Here is an 18,771-nt window from a genome sequence, read left to right as displayed (position 1 = left end):
CCTCTTCTCCACTGTTTCATCGCTGACTCAGACGTCACCCCAGTTATGTCCCAGACTGTCAGCCTGTCCTGTCCTTTGAATTCTATGCCAGTGTGACATTAAACACATTTAGTGCCAGCAAAGCCATGCTCATCAGAAATCGCACATAGCATATAGCATTTAGCATGCATGACCCATGCCTGTGTGGAGACCTATCAAACCCAGCACATTTCACTCAGTCACTCTGCTAAGGTCATTTTCATACAGTATTTGCATCAACCTCCTGCAGTTTATGCTCCACCCTTCATAAACAAACTGAAATTACATAACATCTCTCCAGGAAATAATTGCAAACCATTTCTTTTCATTGGCCACTCAAATATTTTGTTCTTTTATTCATCCACCCATCCATCAACCCATCCATCTTCCTAATCAGTTATCTGGTAGATGATGACTCACTCAGTTAATACATTTGTTTGGGCAAAAGTTAACCAATAACAAAGCACCTTCTCTAGGGCATAACCTATGGCAAGACGGTGGGTATATTTATGTCCTTTTGGTTAAATCTGATCTCATTACAATTTAATGACAACATAAATAATTAACTTTTCATGATGTTCAAATAACGTTTATTATAGCTCCAGGCAATGCAAAGTGCCATCATGCATAAGTGATTCGGCAAACGTTGCATTTCTTAGTGCTTCACATCAACAATTTATCAGCATGATTGTATTTTCTTATTCCGCTTTTCCAAATCCAACAGTGCATTCGTTTTCTTTATAAATCCATGCGCTGCCTTGGGAGTCAAGACACGAGATGCGAAGGCTGGTAATAATCTGAAGAGACGTGCGGGGAAACATCATCGAGCTCAGCGGTGACTGACGTCATTCCCTCTGACTGAATTGCATTAAAGTTGCTCTGAATGTGACTTCAGCACATCAAAGCAAAATGCACGTTAACAAATTAAATGAGAACCTTATAAAAGCACTAATGGATCCATTTATCCAGTCAGAAACCACACATTTTTACAACTGCCACTGATGAACTTGCGTTTTTGTTATCAGCCCCATTACAGGCTGGCAAAATGTCAATAAGTACAGCTATTTTGTTTTAAGTGTTTTAGTCCACCTGCCTACTAATGGTTCATCGTGGTCAGGGTCATGAGGGGTCCTGGAGCGTATCCCAAGCAGCACAGAGCACAAGGCAGTGGTACAGTTTGAATGCAACACCAGTCTATCAAAGGGCACACACACACAGGTTCGTAATTATATCTTTGTGGGGACTCTCCATTCATTTCTATGGAGAAAACTCTAATCCCTACATGACGAACTTAACCCCTACCCAGCGCTAACCTTATTACTTATAAGTAACCAAACAAAATACGAGACTTCTGGCATTTTTTAGTTTTTTGATTGCATTCGCAGATCTTTGTGGGGACCTGAAAAATGGTCTCCACAATGTCAAAATAACAGGTTTTTATTGCATCGTGGGGAACATTGGGGAACACAGTTTCAGACTCCTGCCAAGCAAGTCCAGGCACTAAGCCGATGAATACCTACTCATAAGGTAATTTTTAACAAATTATTTTTTTTTTCTCATTACAAGTTTTGCACAGGTACACAACACAATATTTTCATTGTAAAATATGTAACAGTAGTCTATGTTTTTTCCTTGTTACTTCTTCCTTTGAGGGGTGTATAAAAAGTGTCATTTTCATTGCTCCATCATTTCATTACTCCATCATATTTACTTGATATTTTTCCATTGCTAAATCGATGAGAATTAGGCTAAAATGTCAGAAACCCTCATTCGAGATAATACAGTACTGTGTAATAATGTACAATGTACTTGCATTTAATGTGATTAATGACGGTCTATAATTCATTAATTATACTGTACCATAAGTATGTACATGAAAATCACGTTGTACATCAGATCCGCGGACGGTTCGCAGTTTTGACTTTTTTCCGCAGTAGGTCTTGGGATATATCGCCCATAGATACTGGGGGACTACTACTATTATTATAATTATTATTATTATTATTATTATTTTTGGGCTTGATATCTCCGTCTTATTTTTTCACTATTATAATAGCAATCTGACAAGGCGCATGTGCACCTGACCTTTGAAGGAAATAAGAGATGACACTGATAGGTTTATGGCAGGGGTAAGCAATCTTATACGGAAAGGGCCGTTGTGTATGCAGGTTTTTAGTGCAACTCCATAATTATATTACTAATTAAATGACTGATTGGATGAAGAGTCCTCACACCTGGGTTTGAACCGCTGACCTAAAGGTTACCCCAAAGACCTGCATACATACCGGCCCTTTGCGGATAAGATCAAGTACACCTTGAGTGAGATGGAGGCGGAGCGAGATGTCACTAAGCTACCATATATGGGTGCAATGATGCTAATGGTAATCAGGGGATTAGGGTTTGGGTTAGTGTTACGGTTATGGTTAATTTAAGTTGTGTATGTTTTCCTAATCTTGTAACAGTGAATCGCAAAACTAACATTAATGTGTTTCTATACCAATGTGTTCTGCTTGAAAAGCCATAAAGGCATGCACAGTGTTTGTAGACATTCTGTTACTTAGACTAGTAAACACTAAGATCCTTCAGCTCTTCATTACCGTGACACGTCTAAGCAACAGAATCACACTGTGTCATCCTCCATCTTTACATCTTGTATCCTTATTTGGTAATTGCGTGACACCTCACTCCGCCCACATCTCACTCCGCCCACATCTCGCTCTGCCCTTTTCTGCAGAATGCAGTGCGGACCCTCTTGATAAGATTGCCCACCCCTGCTTTATAGCATGTTACACCCCAAACACACCCAGGAGAAATTATAGCCTTTTTCCACAGTTAAACAAGCAAAAGTGGATTTGCCTACACCCTAAAAGAACTTGGGAATACACTTCAGAAGATGCGCATTAGATCGTTATAATAGGGCTGTAAATTTTGGTAATGTGTGAGGAAACCCAGGGAAGACAATGAGAATTTGCAAGCAGGGGTGGGCTAAAAATCCGCAACCTTGAAAGTGTTACGCCCGGCTCGTACGATCCTCGTGTGTGTCATGCCCCCCTCGTTACCTCGTGTCAATTCCCGATTGTCATCAACTGTTTCCTGTTCCTCTTGGCTTGTCCTGTGTATTTAGTCCGCGTCTGAGTTAGTTTTCCCAGATCTGTCATGGTATTGTTGTAATGTTTGGTGTTCGTCGCCATTCTGCCCTAAATAAACCCCGTTTACCCGTAAGTTCGGCTCCACTCGCCTGCTCCTGAAGTGTGACAGGAAGTGTCAAGGCAACAGTGCTGGCCTCTGAGTCATCCATTAAAATGTGCTCTGCAAACATTCATTAAGAAATTATAAATCATTAATTCACACACAGTGCTAAAGTTAATCCATCAGATTTTTAATATTTCAAGAAACCATTGCAGAAACCACTTAAGTAAAATTAACTTTGATTAAGTTGTGGAAATATAAATTGTGTGTCATTGACAGTCTTCTAGAAAGTTCTCAGAGAAGGACCATGTTTGCTGTAACCTGGGAGAAGGCATTCATTTGCCAAAGAAAATCTCCAAAATAACTTTAAAGAATTAATTGGAATGTTTATGTTATGTTTATGTTAGCACTGCCCTACTGAAATTGGCACTGTGTTATTGGACTAAAACCCTACTGTTAAGAAGAATGACTATTTAATTATTTGCTACTTTCCAGAGGAATAAAACAGCATTATGCCTGTTTGCCTGACATGTAGAGCTTGAGAAATGCAACAGCATCACACACTTAAGGGGATGAATCCAAATGTTTAGACATCTATGTTACTGTCTGCAAAAGGGGGCTGGGTTCACAGATGCATTTTTAGATATGAGTGCACAACACTATTGCCAAAACGCTGTTCTGCATGTTTACTACACCATTACTACAGAACCACAAAGTGCATAGAACTGATATGGAGATGTTTGGGCAATCACAGATAATTTTTTTTAATGTACTGAAATTTCCATTTATATAGTGTAAAATTGCTGCTCGTTTCAGCTAAAAATGCAGAACACCTCACTGTGCAAAATATCAAAATAGAAAGTGTGTTCCCAAGACAACCAGATCCGAAAATTTGTCACAGCATGTAGAGACCTTTTCAGTGTTACTGTTTTGATGCGTATCTATTATTCTTTGAGGTTGTGGGCACTTCTCAACTTATAAATGCATTTATAAATGAGAACTGCACCTGCTGAAAGCACTCAAATGTGATTAGTCATAAACATTATATCATGGTCTCCTGCATATCAATTTTGGGGAAAAAAGGAATCATTTGCTGAATGTATCCACTGTGGCAGGGATTGAGTAATCGTGGGATGAACGAGGATGACACCTCTCCTCTTAGAAAAAACAACAACAAAAATGACCCCCTTTGAAAATACACCATCTCCCGATATTGTTATGTGCAATTTAACTCAGATAAAGGTAAATCTTCCTCCAATATCAGGGGTAACAAACTGGCATTCTCCAGTCTGAAATACAATTTAGTCCCACTTACCATCAGCAATCTGCTCAACAAATGATCATCAGGACTTCTGCCACCCCTTGCTGCAAAATGATAGCTAAAGTTGAGAATAATGAGAATAATTTGCTCTATGTAATGTGTCCAGTGTTTATGAACAAATACAAATACAAGTTTTTTTTGTTTGTTTTTACCATGGGTACATTTATCTTCTATATCAATCAGTTTTGCTCCAATTAAGAACAATTTCAACATTTTGGGAATATGTGTATCTGCTAACTACAACTGGGATATAGGTAGAATGAGGTAGGGTGGTCGTCCTTGTAATATACCACGCCGACATCTCCAATCTTCAGGTTACCTTGTCAATCATGACAGTGGTAATAATGACACAATTTTTTGTCGGGAAACCAATGGTCTCCTTCGGCAATGACTATAAGCCTTATTTAGATGGACAGATGCAGTTGTGAGTATTAGAAATCACTGTCTGCATTGCAGGCCAAATATTTTCTTAAACTCATAGTACCCTTGAGGACCGTGAGTTGAATAGCCCTGGTCTAGATGCTCATCTGAAGTTGCGAATCAGGTGACTTGATGATGAAATTCCCACTAGCGGTGAAATAAATGGGCTAAATCCTGTGTTGAAAGTTGGCTGACAACAGCATTAAATTCCATCTTCCATCATGTCCATAAGATTCCTGTGAGCTGGTCTCCCCTCCCCATATCGACAGTGATTCTCGTGTAATGGGGACGTGAATCACAGTGCATATCAAAGTTCTGCAGGCAGACATAAGGTGTACAGTTGTGTGTACAACCCTGTACATGTACTGACTGGACACCAGTGCTTGGGGGCAGAGGTAAAAAGAAAAATTACACAGGTCTACAAAAAAATTTTTTTTCAGGTGTCAAGGGTATTTTGAGGGTGCTGAATTCAAAATCACGTTACTTTTGCTGAGTTGGTTCTAGTTTTTGAGATAATGGACATCCATGAAAATAATGCATTCTCCCTATGCGACTTGTGTGTGATAACAAATGCAATAGCTTTTGACTCTTTAACAGTGTCTTAGGTAATGAAATGAATGATGAAGCATTGAAGGAGAGTCTGAAAATAGAATTAGAGTAAAGTTCACATGTGCATGTTTGCATGTTCATTTACTTCTGTTGTTACTGTGGTGGTGAATATTTACCCAAATCAAATCTGCCAAGTTCTTCCAAAGGAAGGGCATCATGGGAACACCTGTCTGATATTTAGCCTGAAATGGTTGAAATGTTTGTGATAGGGCCATGAAAAAATGTAGTTTGGCCAGAAGAAGGGGATCCATTCGGGCTTCACAAATGCAGTCCAAAGAAGACGTCCCTGGGTTTTTCACCTTTTTGACGTCACCAAGTCCACATATTTCACAATAGAGGGCCAGACTTCCAATGTTCGTTCAACAGCTGGCAAATTTTCGAGCCAACGATGGCCACAGAAAGGTACAGGGAATCTTGAGGATGATGTTGCAGCTGTGAAGTCCTCTCTTCTAGCTAGTGCAGAGTGGAAAAGAAAATGTAGTGCTTTGAGCACTTTCTCCACCATCCACACTTCAAAACCAGTCTTGTAAAGGGTATGTAGGCCACAACTTCCTACAATTACTAACTGTGTCCCAGCAAACTGCTCACCACAGTGTGAATGTCTTCATTGGACGTATAGGAGTGATGCCGGCTAACTGTTTGCAAAGCCCATAGCACTTCTGCTTTCAGTGTGTCGGTTGAGGAGAATGTATGAAGGCATTGCTTGTCGGGGGATCTGGAGACACTGCCAAAGCGGGTGTAGGCCTATCTGTAGAGGTTGTACTTGCAGGACTGGCAAACAACTGAATGGGGACAGTTGTTGTCCAACTTTCGACAAAACGCTTGTGCTTCTCTCCCCTGATATGTGAGTCGGTGGCTTTAGAGCCCATTGTTGCCAGTTTGATGATTTTTTTACAAAGGTCGCATCGCGCTTCGTAGACATTAGTCGTCTTTTTCAACCAGCCACAGTACTTTTTTTTAAGCATTGGCATTAATAACAATTAATAACTAATTAATATTGTATTATTTAATCAAATCATACATAACTTTTTCCTGTCACTGTTAAATATTCTAAATTTCTTTTTTGCATGATGTTAGACTGTTTACTTACTAGCTATAACTAAAATAAAAATATTCTTGCAATTCTGAATGATTTTCAAACGTGTTGCGTTAATTAACTATTAAATATCTCAGAAACTAGAGCCAATCTGGCAAAACCGAAGTCATATTCTTAATCAGCACCACAAACTTAATATAAAACCATTCAGACCAAAATCACTGTAGACCAGTGTTATTCATTTATTTTTTTAGCAGTTTCATTTAATAACTGATTGGTTAGATTTGGTCTGTTTGGGTGGGCTGAGTATCCGTTTGGGTGGGTCCTGCCCACACCCTGCACTCCTGTAGCCATACCCCTGTGCTGAACTGGTTATGACTGTGATATTCAAACAGAAGTGTCAATGAAAATAACAAGAAAAAGAGCTCTGAAATGAAATGTTTGCAGAATATCAGAATCTATACACACTCACTCACTCACACACACACACACACACATATATATATAGTACTGTGCCAAAAAAAATTTAACGTGATGTTGGGTTGAGCTGGGGCTGAAATTTAACGATGACATGAAATCACTGGGCTGCCCCTGAGGATATGTTTTGGAACCACAGTGTTGTTCTTCTGCCCATCCAACATGATATCAGTAACTTATTCTAGAACCAAAGTAACACTGCTTTTTATTGTGTGTTGTGTTTTGGTTGTCTTCTGCTTACCCTGGTCAGGGCAATGTGGTACCTAGAGTCCATTCAAGGCAGCACAGATCAAGGCTGGGAAACAGCCTAGACGGGAAAATGTAATTGCATGAGCCACCGACCCCCCACGACCTTTAGTTTGATGGGGAAAATGAGAATCAGTAATTGTAGGAGCACACAATAAAATGCACTTGTTGCTGTTATTATTATTATATTATTATTTAAGATAATGTGCAATTCCCCCAAAACAGATGTTTTAAGAATTGCAAATATCCATTTGTTACCAGCTTATGGGGGATTTAATTTACAGCGTTTCCCACCAGGCGACAATGCCCAGAAAGGGAAAAGGCAGATATGTAGGATCATGCACACTCCAGCGCGACGCGGCGCAGCGTGATGACGAAATGACAGGCTGTGCTTTTAGCTGCATGGGGGGATAAATAAGGCGCAAAACATGCAACGAATAACTGTTTACGGCTATTATATAGCTACCGTTTATAGCTTTATAATAGGTGATTAAAGTACCTTGGCGTTGCAGTGCAATTCACTGTAGTACTCATAAATGTAACAGCAATGTTTGTGATCACGGAGGATGCACTGGACTTACTTGCAGCTGGCAAAATGAATTGATGCAAAGTAGACAGTTATTTTGGTAGCGATCAAATTGCTTTCGGTGAAACTTACAGCTCTCCCGGGCTCCTGGTGTCATCGAAATATTTGCAGGGACGATCTCAAGTGAATCCAGTCAGGCTAGGCTAGCTGTTTGCATGGCCATGGATGCATGCACCATATCATGGGGAATTAAGGCTCTGCCGCGTTGACATCGCAGGTTCGGTCTGTTTGGGAGTCTAAATTAACGGAGTCCGGGAATTAATGCTTAATTTCCCACATGCCCCCATCAGTGCAAATGTGGGTCGAGAGGAAGTCATATTAGGCGGCATGCTAAATAGCGTCATGCGTTTCCCTTATAGAAATCCAGCATAGGATGAAGTGGGAAATGCTTACAGGGCATCGGTTAATTGAAACCCCGCATCGATATGTAAACTGGCAAGGTACATGCAAAAAGAGCCAGCTTTTCAGCTAATATAGGATTATTTTTTAATTCATATTTTTTCGTTAGCCAGCAACCAGTGAGTGTAAGCAGGTAAGACAAGTAAGGATCTGCTTAATGGCTGAGCTACGGAGAATACAGCTGACCACCCTCTCAAGCAACGTCCCGCTGCCCGCAAGTTTACTAAAGATCCCGGCAAAGGAGGACGGGGCTGTTGCAGCCGCTTTGCAGAACGGGAAAGTGGAGACCAGCTTAAGGCTGGTTCTAGCCCTTTTCGAGCCCGATCAGAGGCGCTGTCCAGAGTTTTACTACCCTGAACTTGTTAAGAAAAAGGTAAGTGTCACACCGGGTCTTGGGACACCCCTCTGCTGTCAGTCTTTGCCCGTTAAGGTCTTGATATTTGTATAAGTGCTTTGATGTTCCACACGGTAACAGGTTTTCTGTATATCGCTGTAAACTTTTCTAAGCCGCACGGTGATGTTATAGAAAAATGATTTAAAAGACCATAATTGTTCAAGTGCATTTGTAAAACGGGACGTTTAAGTGGTCAACCTGTTTTTAGAGCAATGCGATCAAAGAGTCAAGTAAGAGTTTGGAGGGGGAGAGTCAGAAGGAGGTCGAAGCCCTGGCGAAGAAGTTTGAAGAGAAATATGTGAGTCTGAACTTTTCTGTGTGACCAAGGCTGTAAAATGTTTCTGACCAGTAATGTTCTGTTACTGAGTGTCTTTCATTATTAGGGTGGAAGTAAACGGAAGAAAGATCGCATGCAAGACTTGGTTGATATGGGCTATGGATATGATGAGACCGATTCATTCATTGATAACTCAGAAGCAGTACGTCCTTTTTACGTTTTTAATACATTGCAATGTGTATCTAGATATGTGCATATCTGAATTCTGAATATTTGTCAAATTAGTAGGACAACCCTGTTTTAACCTGGTCTTTGTTGCAGTATGATGAGCTTGTTCCAGCCTCGCTTACAACAAAGTACGGAGGATTTTATATTAATTCGGGGACACTGCAGTTCAGACAAGCTTCAGAATCTGAGGGTGATGACCATATTAATGATGAAAAGAAGAAACTAAAGTCCCCAAAGGTACGGTTTTCCTGTAAAAGTTTCTAAGCTTTTTTGAAATTAATTTTATGATCTTAGGAATTATTTTAATGGAACATCAAAACAAAACACAGCCGCCTTTCCTGTTATGTCTACTTGTCTGCAGAGGAAGAAATTAAAAGAGGGGGATGTAAAGTCAGTCAAGAAGAGAAAGGAAGGCCAACACAAAAAATGCAAGATGGCTAAGACTGGGTGAGTTCAGCTCGTTTACTGTGCGCCGCCTATCTGGCACGTGTGTTTTGCAGAAACACATCATGGTAATCGATGTTCCCCGACGGGCATGGTGCTCATTTCCTCCCATTTTCAGGCTTCCCAATTACATAATTATTTCTTCAGTACCTGCCTCAGGCTTGGGTTGATGCCATCTCATTTGCTTATTGAATCCCTCAGAAAGCTTGCACTCGTCTCTCCCCCCCCCCCCCCCCCCCCACAAAATTTGACACATTGTCTTTATTGTGCAGTCAATACATAGCCAGCCATAAATCTGCAATTCCTATATTTTGCTACCTCTTGTTGTTTGAGATCGATTCGAGTTTTAGGTTTCAGACAAAAAAAGCAAATTTTGACGTCATACCTGCCTTCCAAACAGTTGTCCTGAGTTTGATACCCAGCTAACACAGCAAACCTTACGGGGGCTGCGTCTGGCTCAGTGGGTTAGGATGCTGTGGTTGTGATCAGGCGGTCGCTGGTTCAAATCCCAGGTTCACCTGAGAGGTTTCAGTGTTGGGCCCCTGAGCGAGGCCTTTAACCCCCAGAGTGATGTCACTGTTGGGCCCCTGAGCGAGGCCTTTAACCCCCAGAGTGATGTCACTGTTGGGCCCCTGAGCGAGGCCTTTAACCCCAGGCAGTGACTGACCCTCCTTTCCACTCTCCAAAAAAAAAAAAAAGTATGTCACTCTGGATAGGAGCATCTGCTAAATTATTAAGATGTATTTATGTAAATCCTCAGTTATGCTGCTATTTCAGTCTGGCATTCTCTTCCATTTGGCCATGAGGGATTTCTTAGCCTATGTTGTGGTTCACGTCAGCTTTTCTTGCCTCTCTTTCTGAAAAGAATTGTGCCGCTCAACGCAACAGAGGAGAGGAAGAAGAAGAAGCATTCTGGCACTGTGGCTGTCAGCGAAATGCTGAAGAGATTCGAGAAAGCCAAGGAGTCGTTGCCAAGAGAAGAAGCCAAGCCGGCCCCTAGCGTGGCCCCGCTGAACCGCGAGGTGGACGTGGGCCTCAACGTCACCGACCCCCTGCTCTCCCTCATCGGCTCGACCAACGAGAGTGACCTCCTGCAGGCCGCCAGCACCATCGACTTTGACATCGATCTGGACAAACTGCTGTATGAGTCCCCAGAACCGAGCCCCCCCGGGCTGGATGAGAACAGCGATCCTATGGCTGTGGGCCAGCCACTGAAGCAGCCCCCCCCCTTCCCCGAGGGGCTCCACCCAGCACTGGAGAAGAGAATCAGAGATCTGACTCAGGTGCTCTCTATGTCACTATTGATCTAAAAGTTGGGCCTCGCTTTGAACTTGAGTTTCCTGAGGTAGCATCAAGTCTGTATACCTCAATGCACTTAACTGTTCTTCTCGGAACTTAACGTACTGTTACTTCCTCAAAAAGCAAGACAAACTTGTACTTTTATATTTTCTATCTAGAAGCCATTGGGCATTTTGCATGCTGTCTCCCTGGGTTGCACATATTTCCTCTAGCTTCTCTGGTTTCCTCCCACTGTTTGGAAGATGGATGTGATGCCCTTAAATTGCATAACAGACCTTTTACATTTTCAAAGAGAAATTGCTTGTTTAGTGCACCTTCTTTCCAGTGGAGGCAGTGAATTTAAGGGAGCAGTTCTTTGTCCACAATTTTTATCATTGAGTGTTTCAGAATCTTTTATCCCCCATAAATTGCCATATTAAACGTTAGTCCCCTACATTCATATAAATTTAATAGCGTTTTAATTAGACTTTAATCCAGCACAGCAGGTTAGTCTTCCAGGCTTCTTGCTTGAGCCTCCACTCCATTTGAACACCCGCTCTCTCTGACCTGATGCAGCATCTGTTCTGTCCATCCTCTGCACTGAAGGCTCCCTTTATGGGAAGTTAAAAGCCAACTGACTGTCTTTATGACCCTGCAGGCTGCCAAAGGCTCAGAAGGAGAAGGGAAGCAAAAGTTTTTCACTCAAGACGTAAACAGCATGCTGCTTGAGTAAGTGTTTCAAAGCCCTTAATTGATTTGTTTGACCGTTGAGTACTGAATGAGGGTATCTGATGTGATTTAAATCTGCCTTGTTTTTGGCCACCAGCATTGAGATTCAGTCCCGGGAGCTCAGCAGTCCAGTTCGCTCGGGAATTTACGTCTACCTGGCCTCTTTCCTGCCGTGCAGCAAGGACACACTCCTCAAAAGGGCCAAGAAACTGCATCTGCACGAGCAGGTATGACCAGCCCAGTGGTCTCCACATTCCTCCCTGCCCTGGGGGGTGGGCCGGACTCGCTGATGCTGGTGGGGTCTCTGAGAGGCAGGTTATGAAGTATAGGGAATGCTGTACCGAATGATGGTCATGTACTACAACAATATAGCCCGTAGTTGCCAAGGGAGGTGGTGGCATTGCGTAAGATCTCCCACTGGGAGGAGAATTTCACAGTGCATTTTATGCCTTATCTTATTCAAATTTATGTAGATTTAGTAGCACTAACTATAAAACATGGCTGAAGGAGTTTTATTGCATTCCCCTGATGGGATATATATAAAAAATTTTATCGTTTGACAGCACTAAAATATAAATAAATAAATAAATAAATAAGTGTGTGTGTATATATATGTGTGTGTGTATATAATTAGTGCTGTCAAACGATTAAAATTTTTAATCAGATTAATCACAGGGTTGCTGTGGATTAATCACAATTAAATATCATTCATTTAATCTATATTAATCACATTTAATTTTGCATGAGCAAACAGACTCAAGAAAAAAGGGAATATATATGCACTTAACATGTTTAATGAACATCTTGAACATGAGTCGGATGCATTCCCTCTGCCACAGAAGTGCAATACCATGGACCCATATCAAAAAGCAAGATTTTTTGCTTAGCCGGACAACTTGTCGGACTTAAGGTACCTCAGTTTAAATGGTGTTTATCTTCGTTCGCTTACAATTAGCACGAACTACCGTAAATCCGACAAATAATCCAACTAATCATGAAATCCAATTCTAGCCCGGTTAATTGCCATTGTTAGCAATATCAGTTGATAACACATTACGTGCGGTGCTTTACGTATATAACTCCGTAGCAACACATCCACAGATAAGTTGGACGGTATAGCGTGTACGACCAATTTAATGAGCCACAAATGAGAAGTAGTGCTTAAACAGTATAAAACTACAACTTTCCCTTCTGTTGATAAAAGGGCGCAGCCATCTTGGATTCTGAACTCGGGGATCCTCTGTGCTGCTCTGAGATATTTCTCGGATCTCCGAGAAACGGGAGCGCATGTCGTCACTTCTGGCTTCAAAACTCCGGAATCCGACTGGGAATACGAGTTCCAAGGGCAAATGGAACTCGTATGTAATATAATTTTTTTTTTTTGGACCAGTCCGCTGTTGGGGAGACATTTCTTGTTAGGGCAATAACTCAAAAACTATTAGACAGATCTTTTTCAAGCTTTGGAGAATATTTAAGCTACGCCCTGGAACTGATTATACTTTGAGACAGTAGTAGATCAGAGGGCAGAAAGGGAGTCTGCAAACTAGAGTCCTGTATGGGCCTGCAGTTAAAGCCTGAGACCTTGAGACCGAACCCGACCCAGCCTGAGTAGTACTAGCAAATCTAAAACCTGCACCTGACCCCAACCAAAAAAATTATAAATGTAAAATTATAATACTTATAAATTACATATCATAATTCACTGAAGCTGCAGCCTGGCAAGACGTATTATAATGCAAAATGCTGCATTCAGAAGAGTAACATTAGCCAGCCTAGTTACATAGCTTAGCAAAGCACAGAGACCTGTTAATGATAATGATTATAATAAGCCATTTGGCTTACCGCTTGTTGCAAACTTCAGACTGGAACAGTTGCTCTTTCAAGTGAGCAGAGGACCTAACAAGCACAAAAAGCCATTTGCACATAAAAATGACCTTGCATAAAAAACTAAAGTAAACCCAACCCAAGGACGAAGCTGAACAAAAAAAACAGATTCTGAAAGCTGGTGCATCAGATCATCAGATGATTTTCTGAATATGCCAAAAAAAAGTTTTATAACTTTTTTTTTCCGCCCCCCCCCCCCCCCATCACAGTTTGGTGAAATGTATGGGTAGCAGCCAGTCAGTGGTCAGCATAACGTACTGCAGACAAACTGACTCATACTGCTGCAAAATTGAAATCCCGCCATGATAATCTTGTCACATAGCCCAAGTCCTAGTAAATGCCTGATTACAACTCATACATAGTTGGCTTTTAATTATAATTTTTGGAGAGGTAGGAAGAGTGTTTTAGGGTAGGTTTGGTAAGTATTATGGTGATATTTTTGCTTTGCCACAATATTTCTCCTGATATTTATTGTGGGACTCCCCCAGCCACCCACCAAGACTCCAAAATACTATAATAGTTACAAAATATTACATTTTGGACATCCCACCAAAACACCTTAAACCGTGGTATACTGCATGAAGAGTATGATGATGTGAAAAACCAGATGTCATGCAAACCTAGTGTAGGGAGGCTACAGGTAGAGGTTGGGGATGTGGGGGGAGTAGGGATTAGATGGGGGGGGGGGGCGGTCCGGGGAGTACATTGCTGTCATTCCAACAGCGTTTAATTTCCACTTTATTTTGTTAATTATTAAGCTTTATGTGACAAAGTATGACTTGTTGTAAATGAGTTGTGTCCCCTCACACCCCTTGAATGTCAGCATATTCTGTGTGAATGGGTAATCTAGCAGTGTACCTTATGGTGGTTCTCAAGGCTGGGTTGGTTAATCCTTAACTACTCAGATTGCAGGCTTTGGCTTCCTGAGCCTGTTTTAAATGAGTAGCACCTTCCATGCTACATCCCATCCTATTATCCCACGTATTCGTTTAAATGCCGCTCAACCCAGTGTCATGGATCCCATGGTGGTCAGTAAAACCAGGGGGCCAGAAGCTGCAGGCGGGGGGCACCACCAGGGGCCCCTCGAGTTATACATTTACATTAGATCATTAGAGGCTGCTGGCTTCGCTGTCCTCCCAATATTATGACTTAATATTTTATATTCAATCACTAATAAATGATAGTACAGGTTAGTCTCGATTTCCATGAAATAAACTTCTGAGAATCTGGACTTACACGAGAAATATCCAAGATGCATAGTTTAAAGAAGCGCTAATGCAAAAAGATGGAAAACTGAAGGGCTTGGTTTATATCTCATTATGTATAATGGGCCACTTAAAAGGTCACAATCTGAATATGTTAATAACAATAAGATCTCTAAGTACTTTGAAGTCTAGGTGAAGTGATGATGTTATCAACAGCCCTTATTATCCTGATGCTTAAAAGCTCTCTCAGCGGAGACCATTTTCATTAGACTTTACTGTCAGGCGTTTAATTACCACAAGGCAACCGACTCAATCACTCAAATGCTAGATGGATATCTGTGACGCTGTCTCCATGACAACCCCTTCCCCCTTCCTAGGACGGCCGTCTCAAAGAACCACTTCAGAAGCTGAAGGAGGCTATTGGTCGATCGATGCCCGAGCAGATCGCTAAGTACCAGGAGGAGTGTCAAGCTCACACGCAAGCCAAGTTTGCCAAGTACGTGTAGATCTGTTTCTCTGAGTTTTAGTGCCGAGGTTTTAAGTTGAAGGCTGCAAACACTTTTATTCTGCAGGATGCTGGAGGAAGGAAAGGAGAAAGAAAAGGTGGTTTCAGATGAAGATGAGGATGAGGAGAAGACTGGGAAAAGGGTAATGGGACCCAGGAAAAAGTTTCAGTGGAATGAAGAAATCAGGTGATTTTAAGGTCATGTATGCTTTGGAACATGCTGTTTTCTGCTTAAGATGGGACAAATCTTTAGCTTTATTGTGTCTAGCCTTTGGGCTATCATTATGATTAGACCAATAATTGAGTAATCATGTTGACAATGACCACTGATCACTAAATTCTAATTTAATCTGAAAATTTATTGAATAATCATTTTTAATATAATATCATAAAATTTGCAGTTGGCACTAGGCAGGACAGACTCTGTTGGTTGATAAGTATGTTGAGCTATATAGTTCATTTTCACCTCCTAACTATGGCAAAAACTACAAATATTGCAATGTTCACAAAAATAATATTATATGGTTATTATTACCGTATTATGTAAAACGACGTGGCTAAGCAACGGGGCTGATCTTCGTTTTAGCAGCGATCATTTTGATACAGGAATCGTAGAAGGTAGATTAAGCTAAATGGTTTAAGTCAAAGTGGCGTCAAAGACAGGCTAGGCTACTCCGCGAGACTCAATGGCACAGAGTCCTTCGAACCTGAATATCTTATTTTAAGATGTTTTTTCATTGCACCAGTACTGTGGTGACATTTAAGTTCTCGTTTGCAATATCGACAGTCTATTGCATTTGAATTTACTTTTAGTATGAGTTGTTTCAACACAAATTATACTTTCACTCTTTGCCTCAATGTGCCGTCTCCGTTCACCCTAGGTAATCGAGAAGGAAAATTTTAATCGATTTTTAGTAATCAAGTAATCGTGACCCCTCTAATATGGGTAAATCCATCCATCCATCCATCTTCCAAGCGATTCACCCTGGTCTCGAGCATAGCTATCGCAGGCAGTATAGGACATGTGGCTGGGGTACAACCTGGACAGGACGATATGGCAGGAAGAGGCATGTGGGAAGAGGGAGTGCCCTTGTGTGTCTGTCAGTGAGGGAGCTAATGTGGCGGTTTGATGGGAAGGGCATGTGTCTGTCAGTGAGGGAGCTAATGTGGCGGTTTGAGGGAAGGGCATGTGTCTGTGAGGGAGCTAATGTGGCGGTTTGAGGAAAGGGCATGTGTTTGTCTGTGAGGGAGCTAATGTGGCGGTTTGAAGGAAGGGCATGTGTCTGTCTGTGAAGGAGCTAATGTGGCGGTTTGAGGAAAGGGCATGTGTTTGTCTGTGAAGGAGATAATGTGGCGGTTTGATGGGAAGGGCATGTGTTTGTGAGGGAGCTAATGTGGCGGTTTGATGGGAAGGGCATGTGTTTGTGAGGGAGCTAATGTGGCGGTTTGAGGGAAGGGCATGTGTTTGTCTGTGAGGGAGCTAATGTGGCTGTTTGAGGGAAGGGCATGTGTCTGTGAGGGAGCTAATGTGGCGGTTTGAAGGAAGGGCATGTGTCTGTCTGTGAGGGAGCTAATGTGGCTGTTTGAGGGAAGGGCATGTGTCTGTGAGGGAGCTAATGTGGCGGTTTGAGGAAAGGGCATGTGTTTGTCTGTGATGGAGCTAATGTGGCGGTTTGATGGGAAGGGCATGTGTTTGTGAGAGAGCTAATGTGGCAGTTTGAGGGAAGGGCATGTGTTTGTCTGTGAGGGACCTAATGTGGCGGTTTGAAGGAAGGGCATGTGTCTGTCTCTGAGGGAGCGAATGTGGCGGTTTGAAGGAAGGGCATGTGTTTGTGAGGGAGCTAATGTGGCGGTTTAATGGGAAGGGCATGTGTTTGTCTGTGAGGGAGCTAATGTGGCGGTTTGAGGGAAGGGCATGTGTCTGTCTGTGAGGGAGCTAATGTGGCGGTTTGAGGGAAGGGCATGTGTCTGTCTGTGAGGGAGCTAATATGGCGGTTTGAAGGAAGGGCATGTGTCTGTCTGTGAGGGAGCTAATGTGGCGGTTTGATGGGAAGGGCATGTGTTTGTCTGTGAGGGAGCTAATGTGGCGGTTTGAAGGAAGGGCATGTGTCTGTCTGTGAAGGAGCTAATGTGGCGGTTTGATGGGAAGGGCATGTGTTTGTGAGGGAGCTAATGTGGCGGTTTGAGGGAAGGGCATGTGTTTGTCTGTGAGGGAGCTAATGTGGCTGTTTGAGGGAAGGGCATGTGTCTGTGAGGGAGCTAATGTGGCGGTTTGAAGGAAGGGCATGTGTCTGTCTGTGAGGGAGCTAATGTGGCGGTTTGATGGGAAGGGCATGTGTTTGTCTGTGAGGGAGCTAATGTGGCGGTTTGAGGGAAGGGCATGTGTCTGTCTGTGAGGGAGCTAATGTGGCGGTTTGATGGGAAAGGCATGTGTTTGTGAGGGAGCTAATGTGGCGGTTTGAGGGAAGGGCATGTGTCTGCCGCTGCTTATGTAACCGCTTCGGCACCGTCAAGAGTCCAGCTTTTTATGGAGGCTGAACAGACTGGGGAATGGGGGGAGAGTGTTACTTATTAAAGAAACTTTTAAAACTTTTGCTTCACGGCAAAGCCCATCTGCATGGCATCCTGTTGACTGTCAAAGATTTTTTTCATTTTGGGTTTGTTTTTTTTTTTGGTCTGCCTAAGCTCTCTCCCTGCATACCCACAGAAAAGGGGTGATGGAAATCGAAAGCGTCTTTGTTCTGTCGTGTCCCCCATAGCGCAGATCAGATTTGATCTCAGAAAATTCAGCCAAGTCGGAACAAAGTGTATCTCTGCTTGTGTTCTGGTTGGTTGAACATGAAGTGTCTTTCCAAGGATTGACTGATGTTACCACACTTACGTAAACATGATTACTGAAAACAGGTGAATTAAGTGCTTTTTCACAGCACTGAGGGGGGGTGTGAGTGAAATTTGCCGTTAGTCTTGAGCCTGGATCATCACAATACAAAAGAATTTGACAAAAAAAGCTGCCACTGGGGGATTTATAATCCAGGACGGGTATGGATGTGTAATTTAACATTTAAACACACATAACCGTGTCTGGTTGGACAATCGTTTTTTTTTTTTTATTGCAAGCGTTTCTGGCTTGGGTGCTGCTCATGTAGGAAAAATTCACTAGCCAAACCTCTCTCTCTGTCTGTCTCTGTCTCTCTCCCTCCCTCTCTCTTTCTCTGTCTCTGTTTTGTATTCTCCTTTTCTGTTCTTTTCACATCCCGTTGTCCCCTGAGGTTCGGTTCCTCCCGTCCCCTCAGACTTTACCCTCCCAGACACACAGATGGTTATTCCCAGCTCTGCCCAGATATTCCCATTCATTGTTCTTGACACCCTCTTTCTCTTTAACATTTAGTATTTTTTTGCTGCAGGGCAGTTCTGCCAGTTAATGTTTGTCGTACTACCCTCCCCCCCCCCCCCCCCCAAAATCCATGGGAATACATAAGGCGCTCCATCGTGTCTGGTAGGGTGTAAGATTCTGCTTACAGCAGTT

The 18,771-nt window shown here is 42.3% G+C and overlaps 1 protein-coding gene across 3 annotated transcripts in view; it reads left to right on the top strand.

Moving 5' to 3' along the window:
• The first annotated feature begins 7,678 nt into the window (after positions 1-7,678).
• Positions 7,679-18,771, top strand: part of ubn1 (ubinuclein 1) — a 16,016-nt gene continuing 4,923 nt past the window's right edge. For 2 of the 3 annotated variants that reach the window (XM_023838927.2, XM_023838925.2), the window contains exons 1-10: positions 7,679-8,674; positions 8,904-8,993; positions 9,079-9,174; positions 9,294-9,437; positions 9,562-9,647; positions 10,510-10,927; positions 11,581-11,651; positions 11,749-11,878; positions 15,118-15,236; positions 15,313-15,432. In XM_023838927.2, coding sequence (XP_023694695.1) covers positions 8,459-8,674; positions 8,904-8,993; positions 9,079-9,174; positions 9,294-9,437; positions 9,562-9,647; positions 10,510-10,927; positions 11,581-11,651; positions 11,749-11,878; positions 15,118-15,236; positions 15,313-15,432 — 1,490 coding nt within the window. In that variant the 5' untranslated portion in view covers positions 7,679-8,458. The remainder of the gene's footprint in view (positions 8,675-8,903; positions 8,994-9,078; positions 9,175-9,293; positions 9,438-9,561; positions 9,648-10,509; positions 10,928-11,580; positions 11,652-11,748; positions 11,879-15,117; positions 15,237-15,312; positions 15,433-18,771) is intronic. The other variant, XM_023838926.2, reaches the window with a different exon arrangement.

This window comes from Paramormyrops kingsleyae, chromosome 5, assembly GCF_048594095.1.
Source record: "Paramormyrops kingsleyae isolate MSU_618 chromosome 5, PKINGS_0.4, whole genome shotgun sequence".
Classification (NCBI taxonomy): Eukaryota; Metazoa; Chordata; class Actinopteri; order Osteoglossiformes; family Mormyridae; genus Paramormyrops; species Paramormyrops kingsleyae.
This window is presented reverse-complemented; position numbering and strand designations above follow the sequence as displayed.